Source organism: Panulirus ornatus, chromosome 67, assembly GCF_036320965.1.
Source record: "Panulirus ornatus isolate Po-2019 chromosome 67, ASM3632096v1, whole genome shotgun sequence".
Lineage (NCBI taxonomy): Eukaryota > Metazoa > Arthropoda > Malacostraca > Decapoda > Palinuridae > Panulirus > Panulirus ornatus.
In genome coordinates, this window is record NC_092290.1 from 17217026 (window position 1) to 17235644 (window position 18619).

The 18619-nt window shown below is 40.3% G+C and overlaps 1 protein-coding gene across 4 annotated transcripts in view; it reads left to right on the forward strand.

The window, feature by feature from the left end:
- Positions 1-18619, forward strand: part of LOC139747141 (TATA box-binding protein-like 1) — an 83936-nt gene that overhangs the window by 46113 nt on the left and 19204 nt on the right. For all 4 annotated transcript variants that reach the window (XM_071659066.1, XM_071659067.1, XM_071659069.1 and 1 more), the window contains one exon: positions 10410-10482. In XM_071659066.1, the coding sequence (XP_071515167.1) occupies positions 10410-10482 (73 nt within the window). The remainder of the gene's footprint in view (positions 1-10409; positions 10483-18619) is intronic.

Consider the following 18619-nt stretch of genomic DNA (forward strand, 5'->3'; position numbering starts at 1 on the left):
TCCTCCAGGTACTTACCATTTGAACTCAGCCTGCAACGAATCTGTCTCTCTTCTCTGCTAAACAATTAACCTTACTTTTATTCACATTAACTCAGTTTTTCCTTTCACACACTCATCCAAACTCAGTATCCAGCTTCTGCAGTTTCTCACTCAAGTCTGCCTCCAGAGCCATATCATCAGCAAACATCAACTGACTTGCCTCTCAGGCCACCTTACCCTCAACAGACTGCAGACCTGCCCTGTTTGGAAGGAGGCGAATGGTGTGTGGAGAACAAGGGAATAAATGGGAGCATCAGGTGAAGGGAGCCAGTGGGGAAGTGGTAAGAGGCAAAAATGAGTTGAAAAGAATGTGGGGTGATTGCTTAGATGAATGTGTTGAACGATAAGGCATGAGATGTAGGGTGTTTGGGATGTGGAGGAATGCAAAGCAAGAGTGCATGGTAAGTGGTTTAACAAAAAAAAGAGATGGTGAATGCCTTGTGTATGAAGTGTGGTAAAGCAGCTGAAGTGGTTGGGATTGCAGTTGAATTTCTTGAGAAAGGTGGTGACTTTTTGATTGCTTTGTCAGGATTGCAAAAGCGAGTTTCTCAGTTTGGAAGAGGATGTGATATGAGAAAGTTAGTGTATTAATACAAGCAAGATTATTAGGTTTAGCATGACGGAGAGAGAGGTGAGTTGGAGTGCGAGTTTGAATGGAGTGAACATGGAATAATTGAAGTGCTTGTGTGCATTTAGGAGTGTATGGAAAGAGAAATCACTGTCTGTTAGGGCAAAGATGGACATGATGGATAGTATAGTAGTCTTGTTGGTGATGTATGGTGTAAAGCATGGACCATAGATGAAATAATACTGAACTGGATGGATGTGTTGGAAATGAAATGTATAAAGACAGTATGTAGTGTGAGGAGGTAAGAGAGAAGTGTGATGGTAAGAGGAGTATGTATAAGAGCACTGAAGAGGGTGTGCTGAAACAGTTTTGACATGAAAAGGGGATGAGTGAGTTTAGGTTGACAAAGAGTGTGTACACATCGGAAGTGGAGGGAACAGTGAAAAGGGGGAACCAAGGATGGTGTGGAAGAAACTTTTAATATTTGGGGTGTGGATGTTCAGGAATTTGTGAGGTGTGAATGGAATAGATCAAATCGGAGTGATGTGGTATACAAGAGGCAGTGTTCTATTAATGGGTTGGAACCAGCAAATATGAAGTAGGCAGGGAAAACTATGGAAAGGTCTGCTTGGTTTGGTTGTGGATAGGGGCAAAGGTTTCAATGCAATATACGTGACACCTAGAGAATGGTTGTAAGTGAATGAGGCAATTATTTTGCTCTTGGTGCTACCTCACAAACATGGGAAATGTCAAACAATTTTGAAATTATATTGATTTTATTTTTTCGTACACATTTTCATAAGTTTCATGATAACGATTATTATTATTATGATTATTATTATTATTATTAATGTTATTATTTTTTTATTGTTTGTATTGTTATCATTAACGTTCTTATATATTTTTTGTATTATACTTTATTGCCGTTTCCTGCATCAGCGAGGTAGCGTCAAGAAACAGACAAAGAACAGCCCATCCATTTGTATGCACATATTTATTTATATTTATTATACTTTGTTGCTGTTTCCCACATCATTGAGGTAGCACCAGGAAACAGACGAAGAATGGCCCATCCACTCATAGAGGCATATATATATATATATTTTTTTTTTTTTTTTTTTGCTTTGTCGCTGTCTCCCGCGTTTGCGAGGTAGCGCAAGGAAACAGACGAAAGAAATAGCCCAACCCACCCCCATACACATGTATATACATACGTCCACACACGCAAATATACATACCTACACAGTTTCCATGGTTTACCCCAGACGCTTCACATGCCTTGATTCAATCCACTGACAGCACGTCAACCCCGGTATACCACATCGCTCCAATTCACTCTATTCCTTGCCCTCCTTTCACCCTCCTGCATGTTCAGGCCCCGATCACACAAAATCTTTTTCACTCCATCTTTCCACCTCCAATTTGGTCTCCCTCTTCTCCTCGTTCCCTCCACCTCCGACACGTATATCCTCTTGGTCAATCTTTCCTCACTCATTCTCTCCATGTGACCAAACCATTTCAAAACACCCTCTTCAGCTCTCTCAACCACGCTCTTTTTATTTCCACACATCTCTCTTACCCTTACGTTACTTACTCGATCAAACCACCTCACACCACACATTGTCCTCAAACATCTCATTTCCAGCACATCCATCCTCCTGCACACAACTCTATCCATAGTCCACGCCTCGCAACCATACAACATTGTTGGAACCACTATTCCTTCAAACATACCCATTTTTGCTTTCCGAGATAATGTTCTCGACTTCCACACATTCTTCAAGGCTCCCAGAATTTTCGCCCCCTCCCCCACCCTATGATCCACTTCCGCTTCCATGGTTCCATCTGCTGCCAGATCCACTCCCAGATATCTAAAACACTTCACTTCCTCCAGTTTTTCTCCATTCAAACTCACCTCCCAATTGACTTGACCCTCAACCCTACTGTACCTAATAACCTTGCTCTTATTCACATTTACTCTTAACTTTCTTCTTTCACACACTTTACCAAACTCAGTCACCAGCTTCTGCAGTTTCTCACATGAATCAGCCACCAGCGCTGTATCATCAGCGAACAACAACTGACTCACTTCCCAAGCTCTCTCATCCCCAACAGACTTCATACTTGCCCCTCTTTCCAAAACTCTTGCATTCACCTCCCTAACAACCCCATCCATAAACAAATTAAACAACCATGGAGACATCACACACCCCTGCCGCAAACCTACATTCACTGAGAACCAATCACTTTCCTCTCTTCCTACACGTACACATGCCTTACATCCTCGATAAAAACTTTTCACTGCTTCTAACAACTTGCCTCCCACACCATATATTCTTAATACCTTCCACAGAGCATCTCTATCAACTCTATCATATGCCTTCTCCAGATCCATAAATGCTACATACAAATCCATTTGCTTTTCTAAGTATTTCTCACATACATTCTTCAAAGCAAACACCTGATCCACACATCCTCTACCACTTCTGAAACCACACTGCTCTTCCCCAATCTTGCTCTGTACATGCCTTCACCCTCTCAATCAATACCCTCCCATATAAGTATATATATATATATACTTAAACGCCCATACACGCACATATACATATCAACAAAGCGGATATGTGTGTCAGAGGTCGAGAAAACAAGGAGTAGTGGAGGACCAAATAGGAGGTGGAAAGATGGAATGAAAATGATTTTTAGCGATCGGGCCTGAACATACAGGAGGGTGAAAGGAGTGCAAAGGGAGTGAATTGGAATGATGTGGTATATCGAGTCGATATGCTGTTAGTGGATTGAACCAAGGCATGTGAAGTATCTGGGGTAAACCATGGAAAGTTTTGTGGGGCCTGGATGTGGAAAGGGAGCTATGGTTTCAGTGCATTACACATGACAGCCTAAGACTGAGTGTGAACTACTGTGGCCTTTTTTGTCTTTTCCTAGTGCTACCTTGCCAGGGTGTGTGTGTGTGTGTGTGTTTTGTTGTAACAGGAATGGATAAAGACAGCAAGTATGAATATGTACATGTGTATATATGTATATGTCTTTGTATGTATATGTATGTGCACATTGAAATGTACAGGTATGTATATGTGCATGTGTGAACTTGTATGTGTATACATGTGCATGTGGGTGGGTTGGGCCATTCTTTCATCTGTTTCCAGGGGGGAATGCTGTTTCATGTTTGGTGGGGTGGCGATGGGAATGGATGAAGGCATATGCCTCTGTATGTATATGTATGTATACATTGAAATGTATAGGTATGCATATGTGCATGTTTGGCTGTTTATGTACATGTGTATGTGGGTGGGTTGGGCCATTCTTTCGTCTGTTTCCTTGCTCTATCTTGCTAACTTTGGAGATAGCGATTAAGTATAATGATATAACAATACATACATACATATGTATTGTATGTATTTAATAAATTCCACTGCAATACCATCCAAACCTGCTGCCTTGCGGAAGATGAAAGCCGGCAAGGCAGCAGGTTTGGATGGTATTGCAGTGGAATTTATTAAAAAAGGGGGTGACTGTATTGTTGACTGGTTGGTAAGGTTAATGTATGGATGACTCATGGTGAGGTGCCTGAGGATTGGCGGAATGCGTGCATAGTGCCATTGTACAAAGGCAAAGGGGATAAGAGTGAGTGCTCAAATTACAGAGGTATAAGTTTGTTGAGTATTCCTGGTAAATTATATGGGAGGGTATTGATTGAGAGGGTGAAGGCATGTACAGAGCATCAGATTGGGGAAGAGCAGTGTGGTTTCAGAAGTGGTAGAGGATGTGTGGATCAGGTGTTTGCTTTGAAGAATGTATGTGAGAAATACTTAGAAAAGCAAATGGATTTGTATGTAACATTTATGGATCTGGAGAAGGCATATGATAGAGTTGATAGAGATGCTCTGTGGAAGGTATTAAGAATATATGGTGTGGGAGGAAAGTTGTTAGAAGCAGTGAAAAGTTTTTATCGAGGATGTAAGGCATGTGTACGTGTAGGAAGAGAGGAAAGTGATTGGTTCTCAGTGAATGTAGGTTTGCGGCAGGGGTGTGTGATGTCTCCATGGTTGTTTAATTTGTTTATGGATGGGGTTGTTAGGGAGGTAAATGCAAGAGTTTTGGAAAGAGGGGCAAGTATGAAGTCTGTTGGGGATGAGAGAGCTTGGGAAGTGAGTCAGTTGTTGTTCGCTGATGATACAGCGCTGGTGGCTGATTCATGTGAGAAACTGCAGAAGCTGGTGACTGAGTTTGGAAAAGTGTGTGGAAGAAGAAAGTTAAGAGTAAATGTGAATAAGAGCAAGGTTATTAGGTACAGTAGGGTTGAGGGTCAAGTCAATTGGGAGGTGAGTTTGAATGGAGAAAAACTGGAGGAAGTGAAGTGTTTTAGATATCTGGGAGTGGATCTGGCAGCGGATGGAACCATGGAAGCGGAGGTGGATCATAGGGTGGGGGAGGGGGCGAAAATCCTGGGGGCCTTGAAGAATGTGTGGAAGTCGAGAACATTATCTCGGAAAGCAAAAATGGGTATGTTTGAAGGAATAGTGGTTTCAACAATGTTGTATGGTTGCGAGGCGTGGGCTATGGATAGAGTTGTGCGCAGGAGGATGGATGTGCTGGAAATGAGATGTTTGAGGACAATGTGTGGTGTGAGGTGGTTTGATCGAGTGAGCAACGTAAGGGTAAGAGAGATGTGTGGAAATAAAAAGAGCGTGGTTGAGAGAGCAGAAGAGGGTGTTTTGAAGTGGTTTGGGCATATGGAGAGGATGAGTGAGGAAAGATTGACCAAGAGGATATATGTGTCGGAGGTGGAGGGAACAAGGAGAAGAGGGAGACCAAATTGGAGGTGGAAAGATGGAGTGAAAAAGATTTTGTGTGATCGGGGCCTGAACATGCAGGAGGGTGAAAGGCGTGCAAGGAATAGAGTGAATTGGAGCGATGTGGTATACCGGGGTTGACGTGCTGTCAGTGGATTGAATCAAGGCATGTGAAGCGTCTGGGGTAAACCATGGAAAGCTGTGTAGGTATGTATATTTGCGTGTGTGGGCGTATGTATATACATGTGTATGGGGGGGGGGTTGGGCCATTTCTTTTGTCTGTTTCCTTGCGCTACCTCGCAAACGCGGGAGACAGCGACAAAGTATAATAAAATATATAAAGAACATACATATACACAGACTTATAAACACATGTACATATTGATAGGCATATGAAAGAGAGACTTTTGGATGTTAATGTGCTGAGAGGTGCAACTGGAGGGATATCTAATCATTATCTTGTAGAGGCGAAGGTGAATATTTGTCGAGGTTTTCAGAAAAGAAGAGAGAATGTTGGGGTGAAGAGAGTGGTGAGAGTAAGTGAGCTTGGGAAGGAGACTTGTGTGAGGAAGAACCAGGAGAGACCAAGTGCAGAATGGGAAAAGGTGAGAGGAAAGGACGTAAGGGGAGTGGGGGAGGAATGGGATGTATTTAGGAAAGCAGTGATGTCTTGTGCAAAAGATGCTTGTGGCATGGGAGGTGGGCAGATTAGAAAGGGTAGTGAGTGGTGGGATGAAGAAGTAAGATTATTAGTGAAAGATAAGAGAAGCATTTGGACAATTTTTGCAGGGAAAGGGTGCAAATGACTGGGAGATGTATAAAAGAAAGAGGCAGGTCAAGAGAAAGGTGCAAGAGGTGAAGAAGAGGGCAAATAAGAGTTGGGGTGAGAGAGTATCATTGAATTTTAGGGAGAATAAAAAGATGTTTTGGAAGGAGATAAATAAAATGCGTAAGACAAGAAAACAAATGGGAACATCGGTGAAGGGGGCTAATGGGGAGGTAATAACAAGTAGTGGTGATGTGAGAAGGAGATGGAGTGAGTATTTTGAAGGTTTGTTGAATGTGTCAGATGAGAGAGTGGCAGATATAGGGTGTTTTGGTTGAGGTGGTGTGCAAAGTGAGAGGGTCAGGGAGAATGATTTGGTAAACAGAGAAGAGGTAGTGAAAGCTTCGCGGAAGATGAAAGCCGACAAGGCAGTGGGTTTGGATGGTATTGCAGTGGAATTGATAAAAAAAAAGGGGGGTGACTGTGTTGTTGACTGGTAGGTAAGGATATTTAATGTATGTATGGTTCATGGTGAGGTGCCTGAGGATTGGTGGAATGCATGCATAGTGCCATTGTACAAAGGCAAAGTGGATAAAGGTGAGGGCTCAGATTACAGAGGCATAAGTTTGTTGAGTATTCCTTTGAAATTATATGGGAGGGTATTGATTGAGAGGGTGAAGGCATGTACGGTGCATCAGATTGGGGAAGAGCAGTGTGATTTCAGAAGTGGTAGAGGATGTGTGGATCAGATTTTTGCTTTGAAGAATGTATGTGAGAAATACTTAGAAAAACATGGATTTGTATGTAGCATTTATGGATCTGGAGAAGGCATATGATAAAGTTGATAGAGATGCTCTGTGGAAGGTATTAAGAATATATGGTGTGGGAGGCAAGTTGCTAGAAGCAGTGAAAAGTTTTTATCGAGGATATAAGGCATGTATATGAGCAGGAAGAGAGGAAAGTGATTGGTTCTCCATGAATGTCAGTTTGTGGCAGAGGTGTGTGATGTCTCTATGGTTGTTTAATTTGTTTATGGATGGGGTTGTTAGGGAGGTGAATGCAATAGTTTTGGAGAGAGGGGTAAATATGCAGTTGGTTGTGGATGAGAGGGCTTGGGAAGTGAGTTAGTTGTTGTTCGCTGATGATACAGCGCTGGTGGCTGATTCAGGTGAGAAACTGCCGAAGCTGGTGACTGAGTTTGGTAAAGTGTGTGAAAGAAGAAAGCTGAGAGTAAATGTGAATAAGAGCATGGTTATTGGGTACAGTATTGTTGAGGGACAAGTCAGTTGTGAGGTAAGTTTGAATGGAGAAAAACTGGAGGAAGTGAAGTGTTTTAGATATCTGGGAGTGGATTTGGCAGTGGATGGAACCATGGAAGTGGAAGTAAGTCACAGGGTGGGGGGAGGGGGCAAAAGTTCTGGGAGCGTCGAAAAATGTTGAAAAATCTCGGAAAGCAAAAAATTGTTATGTTTGAAGGGATAGTGGTTCCATCAATGTTATATGGTTGCGAGGTGTGGGCTATAGATAGGGTTGTGCTGAGGAGGGTGGATGTGTTGGAAATGAGATGTTTGAGGACAATATGTGGTGTGAGGTGGTTTGATTGAGTAAGTAATGAAAGGGTAAGAGAGATGTGTGGTAATAAGTAGAGTATGGTTGAGAGAGCAGAAGAGGGTGTTTTGAAATGGTTTGGTCACATGGAGAGAGTGAGTGAGGAAAGATTAACAGAGGATATATATGTCAGAGGTGGAGGGAACGAGGAGAAGTGGGAGACCAAATTGGAGATAGAAGGATGGAGTGAAAAAGATGTTGAGTGATTGGGGCCTGAACATGCAGTAGGGTGAAAGGCGTGCAAGGAATAGAGTGAATTTGAATAATGTGGTATACCAGGGTCGATGTGCTGTCAGTGGATTGAACCATGGCATGTGAAGCATCTGGGGTAAACCATGGAAAGTTTTGTGGGACCTGGATGTGGAAAGGGAGCTGTGGTTTTGGTGCATTTTACATGACAGCTAAAGACTGAGTGTGAACGAATGTGGCCTTTGTGATCTTTTCCTGGCGATACCTCGCGCACGTGTCGGGGAGGAGGGGGTTGTTATTTCATGTGTGGCGGGGTGGCGATGGGAATGAATAAAGGCAGTTAGTATGAATTATGTACATGTGCATATATATATATATATGTCTGTGTATGTATACATGTATATGTTGAAATGTATAGGTATATATATGTGCATGTGTGGATTTGTATGTATATACATGTGTATGTGGGTGGGTTAGGCCATTCTTTCGTCTGTTTCCTTGCGCTACTTCGCTAACGCAGGAGACAGCGACAAAGTATAATAAGAAAAAACATTCATACTTGCTTATTATTAATTATTTATCTCCTAAGGTAGAGGAAACACAATACTACCCATCTGTCTCCTGCATATCATAGAAGGCTACGAAGGGGCTAGAATTTAGGGCTAGAATGTTTCCTCTTCTCTGTTTAACTTTCATAAGATGGGAAAGAGAAAGAGCCAAATGAAGATTTTCCTGTCAGAACCATATAAATGCAGGGAAAGGCAGGCAGGTGTAGAAAAGAAAAGAAAATCATTGTTTATCCATTGGGATTGGCAAGAAAGAATACTCCAATACCTAAGTATCTCCTGCATTTTGTAAAAGGTGATCAAGAGTGGCTCGAGACAAGGCCCGGAAATCTTTTCCTCGTGTCACTCCAAAAGTAGGAACAGGAGGAAGAGCTGAACATGGATGTTTTTTCTTAATACAAGGTTGTTTATTTCCAGTGCAGCTTGCTAAGGTAGCTCAAAGGTGAAAAGTTTGTTGTGCTGTATTTTCTAAGGCTTGGATTGACTCTAATGAGTGAATTGAGAAGAAATTTCCTGTGTCTCAGTGGTTGCCTGAATGCTGTTTCCTCATGTTCCATTATAGATTTTCAGGGTCTCTGGGACTTTGAACCATAGTGAAGATCAAGTTCTGTCTGTAGTGGAACAAGAGTCAAGTTTCCACAATTGGTCTGTTTACTGAATATAAGAAAAATAGTTACTATAGTAGGGGGTTCTGGTGTGTGTGTGTAGATAGAGATGCAGTCACATTCTGTAGTCAAGGATGGTACTAGGAAGGCACAAGTTGATATAGAGTAAGATGAGAAACAGGAGGTGCTTTTACAAACTTATGAAAGGGAAGATAATTGTGGAGAGCATAAGAAACTTGTATGAAGGTTTACTTTTTCCATCAAATCCCTATTCATTTCTGACTTTTTCATATTTACTGGGTGAAGAGTGCAATTTATAGATAATGTGAAAAGAAATTCACATTTCTTGGTAAACTTTAGATTACTGAACAGAATAAAAAGATTGTGATGTACTTTGGTGAAAACACTCTTGATTCTCTAATCATTCATAAAGTAAGGATATATATTAATCTGATAGAAAGGAATTGGGGTGAAGTAACTTAACAGAAGCTGGAGATATCAAAGGCAAGGTGGTTGGATTGGATGGTATTGCAGTTGAATTTCTTAAGAAATTAAGAAATTCATAAGGGGGTTACTGTGTTGTTGATTGGTTATTTAGGATTTTCAGTGAATGTATGGACCATGATGAAGTGCCTGAGTGTTGGTCTTTTTTTTCCATTAGACTCGTCATGGATAAAAGTCTACACTAATGCTGGTCATTAATTGAAACACAGAGAGGTTGATGAAAAGGAAAAAGAAAAAACAAGATGAAGTATTTACAGATTTTGGAGGAAGTAAAAATCCCGTGTTTTAAAAAGTGCCAGGTTATAGTTATTGGGAAAGACATAAGACTGCTAGCCCTGCCTTTTATCAAAATGGTAGGAGCAATAGATAGAAGTTGTAGGTAGGAACATTTAGGTAAAAGTAGTAAATAGGAACATTGGGTAGAAGTAGTCAGTGGGAACATTAGGTATGAGCCTCTGCAAACACTGCACTAGACTGGCTGTCTGCCAGTGGCCTGTTAAGGGTGAGGCATTAAATGCTAAGAAGCTGCACTGGAGTTCACTAGTTGTGGAGACTGTTGCCATGACTGTCTCCTTAAGGGAGTTCCTGAAGGGATCAGACATCAGAGATATAGATAGATATTTCATTTTATTTGAAAAGTTAAACAAGATACATGGATAGAACTTCATAGATTGGGATATTTTGTAGTGATTGACCTGCTGTGTATGTTTACATTTGGAAATTTTCATTAATTTGAAAACTTTAATCTTACAGATGGTGACTATGAAATTAAGGAAGCCACCTACAACAGCATCAATATGGTCATCAGGGAAGGTAACTTGTACAGGTAAGGAAGGCTAGCTTTGTCATTCCTCAATTATTTTTATGCTTTATGGTCTCTAAAATTATACTGCAATCTTTAATAATAACAGTATATTGATTATGACAACATTGCATGTCAAATGTTCCTTTAAATATATTTGAATCAGTCTGTTATATAAACTGCCTTCCAGTCCATGGTTACCTTCGAGTATTTTGCCACTTTTTTTGCTCACATTTCCAAATTACAGTACACTAACTGTTCCCTCACACATTTCTTTGCTGCAAGTTTCCATGTTTTATTATCATTACGCTATTCTTTCCTTCACATAAACAATACACTTCTTTGGTTATTTTCAACACATTTGTACCTCTGTAATTAATGCTACCTTGCTAACACGGGAAATGGCAAATATGTATGAAAAAAAAGTGTTTGTGTGTGTTCATAGAACCTCAACATGATTATCTTTAATTACTTTCCCATATTCTTTAAACTGTAGCCAAATTTAGATTGCAGTTTGATATTACCGTTACTACCCTCTAGGTGCCATTAGGGTTAGTGACGGTTGCGTAGTAAGCCAGTACTTCCATGGTTGTCAAGGTACATTCCTCTGACCCAGGTAGCTATCTTTTCTTTCTTCCAAACTTGCATGTGGACTGCTGACACTTTGTACATGAACATGCAATCTCTCCATGTCACTTAAAACACTTAACTTGCAGAACTCATTCTTCATAGCTCTAAATTTTCATGTGAGTGCTATATGCTAGCTCTACCTTTTGGCAAAATGGTGGAGAAATAGACTGTAATAGTAGAGAAATAGACTGTGATGGTAGGAACTTTAGACAGGAGTATTAGGTAGTAGTAGGTTAGAACATCAGGTAGTCACATTAGGTGGAAGTAGTCAGTAGGAACATTAGATAGGAACCTTTGGAAACTGTGCTAGAGTTGCCCTCTGCCAGTGGCTTGTTAAGGATGAGGCACTAAAGGCTAAGAAGCTCCACTGGAATTCACCAGTTATGGAGACCCTTTTGCCTTGGCCACTTCCTTTTAGGAGTTCTTGTAAGGAACAGGCATCAGAGATATAGATAGATAGTTTATTGCTTCAGAACAGTAAAGCAACATCATTTCAGAATATGAAAATGTGCCACTATTTCAAACACATGTCTTCACATTCGAAGACATGTTTTAACCAGCAGTACTGTGGTTGGTAGTAGTTGTAGGCAGCCAACGACCAGGAAGGTATATTACCAGTCTTACCCACGTGGGTATCGGGAGCGTTAGTGACATCTGCTTAATGAGCCATGACTTCAGTGGATGTCAAGTTGCGCTTCTCTGACCCAGGTAGCTGTCTTTTCTTTTTGCCTCACTAACACATGGACTACTAGCATTTTGTCATATATCACTTAACGCTTACCACAGCTCAGTCTTCATAACTTTACTTTTTCCTGCGGTGAGCACTATGTGCTAGCCCTGCATTTTGGCAAAATAGGAGGAGCTGTAGATAGAAGTGGTAGGTAGGAACCTTTAGGCAGGAGCATTAGATAGGAGCAGTAAGTGGGAACATTAGGTTTGTGCATTAGGTTGAAGTAGTCATTGGAACATTAGGTAGGAGCTTACAAACACTACCCTAGAGTAGCTCTCTGCCAGTTGCCTGTCAAGGCTGAGGCAGTAAGGGCTAAGAAGTGGCAGTGGAGCTCACTAGTTACGAAGAGACTATTATTGTGGCCATCTCCTTGAGAGAGTTACAGTTGGGAACAGGCATCAGAGATATAGATAGATAGACAGTGGAATCTTTAGTGCTTTGAAAAGATGTTTTATTGCAAGTTTATCAACACAAGAGTACTATATGCAAAGTTGAAATGTGGGAGGATAGAACTATAATAATGCTTGCGTATGTACTATGGAATTATAGATAGGAGGAGATTAAGGATGCTTTCGTCTAAGAGCTTGAAAGAATAATGAAGAATGTAGATCCAGGGGAGAAATGTGTGATGCATGACAATAATGTATGAGTAAGGTTTAGGGTTACAGATGTAAATGGGAATGGATTGCTTGCCTTAGCAGACATAAGTGTTGCAGTCATATATTTTAAACATAGCACTAACACTTGGAAGATAGGGTAGACATGAGCATGATTGATTTGTTTCTGTTAAGGAGGTTTATTTCCTGCCATCTAACATATTCAACAGGCCTTCGAAATATTCGCTCAATCTACTCTTCACATCTTCTTAGCATGATACCACTTTTTCACCTGATCCCTTCAGTGATGTTCTTGTTTGTTCTATCTTTCTTTTCACACTTTTTACCACCTTCTGAAACATCTTGTTCTTCCCAACTCTCATATATTGTTTTTCAGCCCTTGCACTTTCCTGGTACCTTTCCCAATCACTTGCACTCCTTCCCTGCAGGTCTTGCCCATACATCTCCCTCTTCTCTTTCACTAATAACTTAATTTCCACAGCTTAACGCTCCCCGCCCTTTCTTGCTTGACTGCATTGTACCTTTTGTATGCCACACACTTCTCTTGCACATGTAATCACTGCTTTGCTAAATACCTCCCATTCCTTGTCCACTCAATAGGTTTCATTTAATCTCATACTTTTTGCCATTCTTCACCCAATCTTTGCAGGTGCCTCTTATAAAAGCCTCTTTTTCACCACCCTTTTGCCACTTGTATCATTTTCTCTTTTACTAAAGCCTCAACAAACTTTCACCATTGCCTAAACCATGAAGTGGTCAGGCATTCCACCGCTGCTTCAAAAGTCTCTTGTTAGCATGCCTATCAGTTAATACATAATTCAGTAATTACAACTCGCTATTAAATCCTCTCGCCCATATACACTTATGTATGTCCTTCTTTTTTAACATTATTCCCAGTACAGTCTTTTTACCCACATCAAGTTCAGGCTCACTTCTTTGCACTTTTTCCTCCATTCCCACAACTCTTTCAGCTGAAGTGCCACCCACTTCTTTCTTTTTACTCTTCACAGTAACTCTAGTTTTACCCTTCAGACATTCCCTCGCCTTTTTTCCTATTCCTGTTGGGCTTACAGTTCTAATGGACTGTAAAGTATTGGAATTTGTCATCTGATGGACCCTTTAAAACCCACCAGGCTATGTTTGGGATCTGACAGAGATTTTTGTAAAAGTCCATTACATTGCCAGTTTGGTTCGGTATGTTAAGGGCCTTTTGGACTGAGTTTGATATGTGTTGGAATAGTATGTTTGTTCCCAACCTCAGTCCTGGATGCTGGGCAACAGGAGAACATGTGACTGTTGTGCTTCACCTTGATGCATTTCTTTTATTTTACTAACAGTTTTACCTTGGCTCACATAAACATAGTTTTACTCTGATTTACATTATTTTAAAGGCACAGTATTATCCTCTGTACCTTTATACCAACAAAGATAACATAAGTAGAAATTTCAAGACATAACTTGGTCACTGCCAGCCAGTCTGAGATAAGAGCCTGCTTGATCATCACACAAATAAACTCAATGCCCATGCTCTCATATGATTGCAGTGTTTTTTATGGTACAATGATCTGCCTTTCAATACTAAATCATGGGAAATATGAGTGCTACCAGTGTTATTTATATTAATAGGCTCAGAAAACACCTCAGCATTGCTAAAAATCTGGAAATGATTGAGCATCACGAGCATGGGGAGAGTAGCCTTTGCCTCACACAAGCCCCATTTCTGAGCAGGAGGTGATACTTTAGATGACTTAAGTCATTTTCTCCTGATTCAGAGTAGTCTTTACCACTTACCAAACACCTCCAGCCTTGAAGGAATAGCATAGGTTTGCATTACTTGTTTTTTATATTTCGTTTATCAATATTCCTTTGAAAGATTTGCAGTGTAGTATAACTCCTGATGATCACCCTTCCCCCTAATTAGTCACTAGAATGGTAGTTTACTGAACCTATCTCTCCTTTCTTCTCATCTTGATTTTATCCATGCTGATTCAGACTATTGAGCCTAAGCCTTCTAGGAACATGAGCACTCTTTGCTTGGTTTTTTCTGTTCTTTTAGAATGTGAAAGACAGGATAGGGAGGATTTCTGCCTTTAGCCCATTCTAGTTGCCATCTGTGACACACAGGGAGTATGAGTGTAGTATTCTTTCACCTTATCCTGTAGAATATTATATTGAATGATATGATGGCAGTTGTGTAGTATTTAGGAATAAGGAGATATGTAAAGTGAGAAAGTTATGGAAAGTGGTTTGGTCGAAGGAGAATACATTCGAAAGCCTTGCATGACATGAAATGTAGCAGTGAAGCTAGAGGATTGTCGTTGAATTTCTCGAGAAAGGGAATTACAGTACTATGGATTGGCTACTTAGGATTTATAGTGTATGTATGTAAAGCTTAAGGTGAGGTGCCTGAGGATTGGTGGAGTATAGTGCCATTGTTTAAAGGCAAGGGAAACAATAGTAAAGGTTAAAATTACAGAGGCATAAGTTTGTTGATTATACTTGGTAAGCTGTATGGGAGAGTGGTGATTGAAAGGCTGGTGGTATGCATAAAGCATCAGACTAGGTAGGGAAAGTATGGCTTCATGAGTGATAGAGGATGTTTGGCTCTGGTGTTTGCTTTGAACAAGCTATGTGAAGAATACATAGAGAAAGAAAAGGATTTGTATGTGGAATTTCTGGATCTGGTGAAGGCATCTGATTGGATTGATAGAGATACTTTATGGAAGGTGTTCCATACAAAAAGTGTGGAAGGAAAGTTACTAGCAGTAGTGAGGAGTTTCTCTCAAGAGATTAAGACATGTTTGTGAAGAGGAAGAGAGGAGGGTGACTGGTTCCAGGTGAAAGTGGGTCTGTGATAAATGGGCTTGATTTTACCTTGGCTGTTCAATCTGTTTATAGATGGTATGGTGAGGGAGTTAAGTGTGAGGGTCTTGGAAAGATAGGTAGGTTTACAGTCTGTTTGGATGGGGAGTTGGCTGAGAGGTGAATCAGTTATTAGTTGCTGATGACATGGCTCTGGTCGTAGACTCAAGTGAGAAACTGCAGAAGTATGTTGAGTTATGGAAGCACTAATAAACTGCTTCTCAGACCAGTCTTAAACACCACTCAACCAGACATACAGCCATCTGTAACTTCATTCCCCAGGCATATTTGAATGAAACTTTCTCATCTGCACCGTGGACACCCTCCATTCCTGCATCATTACAAACATCGATTCGACACATTACAAGATCCATTAAAACTTTATCCCTGAATTGTCCAGCACTCATCTCATACAGATGCTAACAACGTTCACCACACTCCTCCACCTATGGTCCTTCCCAGTGGGTGTGGCTGGCTTCCTGAGTGTTGCAGAAGCTAAAGATAACTTTCCTAGGACAGTAGGGTGAAGTAAATTAGGTGGTGGAAATGCAAATCTGCCCAAAGAGATAGGAAAGTTATGGGGGGCTTGAGAGAGAGAGGTGGATAAAACTTGGGTTTCAGTGGCATTAGACATAACCAGGTTGCATCTGGCACACTTGGAAACTTCTGTTTGATGCAGATTGAGCAGGGAAAGATGCAGTGGACTTAATAGAGGTGGTAGATTGCAATGTTGAATTCATAGTATTTGAGTGTATTTGGTAATCTTTTGGAGAGAAGAAATCTTTGAGAAAAAGGGGGAAGAGTTTAGGAAATAAGACAGAACCTTTAGGAACACTCCTGCTTACAGGGAAAGGTGAGGTTGATCCATCAACAAATGTGGAGATAGTTCAGCCAGAGAGGAGGCTAGATTTGAGGGATGAAACCAGACGAGGATAGCCAGAAGATGAGACGCCAGTGCCATACCCTGTCAGATTCTTTTGATAAGTCAGAGGCTGCTACTTATGATTCTGTCTCTCATAGGAGATGACCAGGCATTAGTGTGATAGGAATGGATATCACCAGTGGATCTTGCCCTGTAAAAGCCATACTGATGATTAGGGAGAACACTGAGATTCAAAATATAAGGAAGTGGGAAGAATTAGAGACTGGAACTAAAAGTCAGAACAACTGGACGATAGCTCTTAGGGTTAGAACAGTTATTCTTCAGGATTGGCTTTACCAATGTGTGTTTCCAAGAAGAAGGTAAAGTTTGGGTTTTTTGGTGGAACTGGAACAGACAAGTAACCACTAGTACATGTTCTGAAGCACACTCCTTAAGAATATGGTGATGGATGCTTTATAGTCCTTATACTTTGCTTGTGTATTGTTGGATAGATTCCTTTTCAACTGAACAAAGAGACTTTGGGAGGTCCTTTGGTATTAGATTAAGTTAAGAGTCATCCATGGTGAAGCTATTGAAGGAAAGAGAATTAAGAGTTGATTTTTCACTGAGAAAGACAGCTATGCCATCATGTGAGCAGAAGAACAAAGAAAAGTTAGTGTAACAAGTTTGTACTTTTTTTTCTCATTAGACCAATCAGTGGATAAAGAGAAGTTGTCACAGTTCCTGTGGATAAAGGAGTGCTTCACATATGGATAACATACCAGCATTGATTTGAACCTTACTGTAGGTGAAAGGTCAATGCCAGTTTGAGAGAAGAGTTTTACTAGGTCTGCCAAAATGATCGCAGAATAGGAATGTCTGAACTATGGATTGGAAGAAGAGATAGATGTTTCCATTCTTTGCATCAATAATGTATGCTACACATTCATCAGAAATAGAAGCATCACCAGGAGACGCAGAAATGTACCCAAAAAAATTAATAATGAAAAACTGCAAGTTAGTCCTGTCAGTACTATTGTTTTGCCAATTTACATTTTCAAAGGGCAATTAATAAAAGTGAAATATGAATGGGTGGAAATATTGTTTGGAAGATATCAAACACATCTGTATGAAGTTTCATTATCAAAGGTGGAATTTTTATTGTTATGAGATTAATTATGTTCCATATCTTCTGCCATTCATTATCTTAGATAATCTCTATGGATTTGGTGAAACACATTTTCATTAAAACAGGATGTGACTGCTGGTAACAGATGATTGGACAGCATTGATGATGGCTAAGATCCCTAAGAATCTGCCATATTATGCAAGCAACGCAAATATTTGAGTTACATATATCAAATGAAAAATTAAACTAACATAAAAGGTAGATAGATAGGTAGTCCAGTGTATATTCAGTTATTTAGTTTATTTAGTTCTATTATGTATCAAGTATTTTGATATTTTCATATATTGTCTTGATGTTATGCTCACCTGTTTGATATTTCCTTTGTTCATCTCTTCTCATATGTATGGGAATGAAAATGTTAAAAGATAGGTAAATAGAACAAGTATGAAGTCAGGAAATTGACAAGAATGAAGAGAAAGGAATTCCCAAGGAATAGGGCATTCTTCAAAGATAGTGGACTTCTGATGAAAGTAATAGTATATTTTAGCAAGGTGTATTGGATTTAATACAGGTGAAGTGAAAGGAATACAGGTTTAGTGGAGGGGTAGAGGGAAGGTGATGGAAGGATATTTTTAGAATGGATAACATTATGGATATACCTGCATGAATATGCTGTTTTTTTCTTGTACAATGTTCTGCATAAGCTTCTGAGTAGTAAATGCAAGATTAGGCATATATAGTATGGATGTATAGGGACAAGATGGAAATGAATTCATGAGAATGAGGTGTTGTGTGTAGTGGGTTGATCATGTAAGGAATGATGGTGCAAGAGAGAGGGGCAGTAGTAAGCACTATTCTGATTGAGAGAGCTGATCAATTTGTGCCAAGGTGGTTTAGACATATGGAGAGGATGCATGAAAATAAGATTGAATTATTTTTTTGTTAGAAGTAGAGGAAGCAAGGTTCCCAGGAGAGAAAGACTGGGAAGGAAGTGGAAGGATGGAGTGAAGGTAACTTTGGTTATTAAGGGCTGAATATACAGGATGGCGAGAGGTGTGTGTAGAACTGAAAAAATTGAACCAGTGTGAAATATAGGGATGAGGGACATAATTTTTGTAAGTTAAACCAGGACATATATAGTGTGAAGAAAAACCATGGAATAGTTTGTGGGGCTTGGTTCTGGATGATAGCAAGAGAGTGTGTGTGTGTGTGTGTGTGCAGAGGAGGCTGTTGTTCATAAGTTCTTGATGCTTCCACACTGAGATGGGAAAGTCATTGGGTTCAAAAAGGAAATAGAAATTACTGAGGCTGTATATTTATGATCTGCTAAT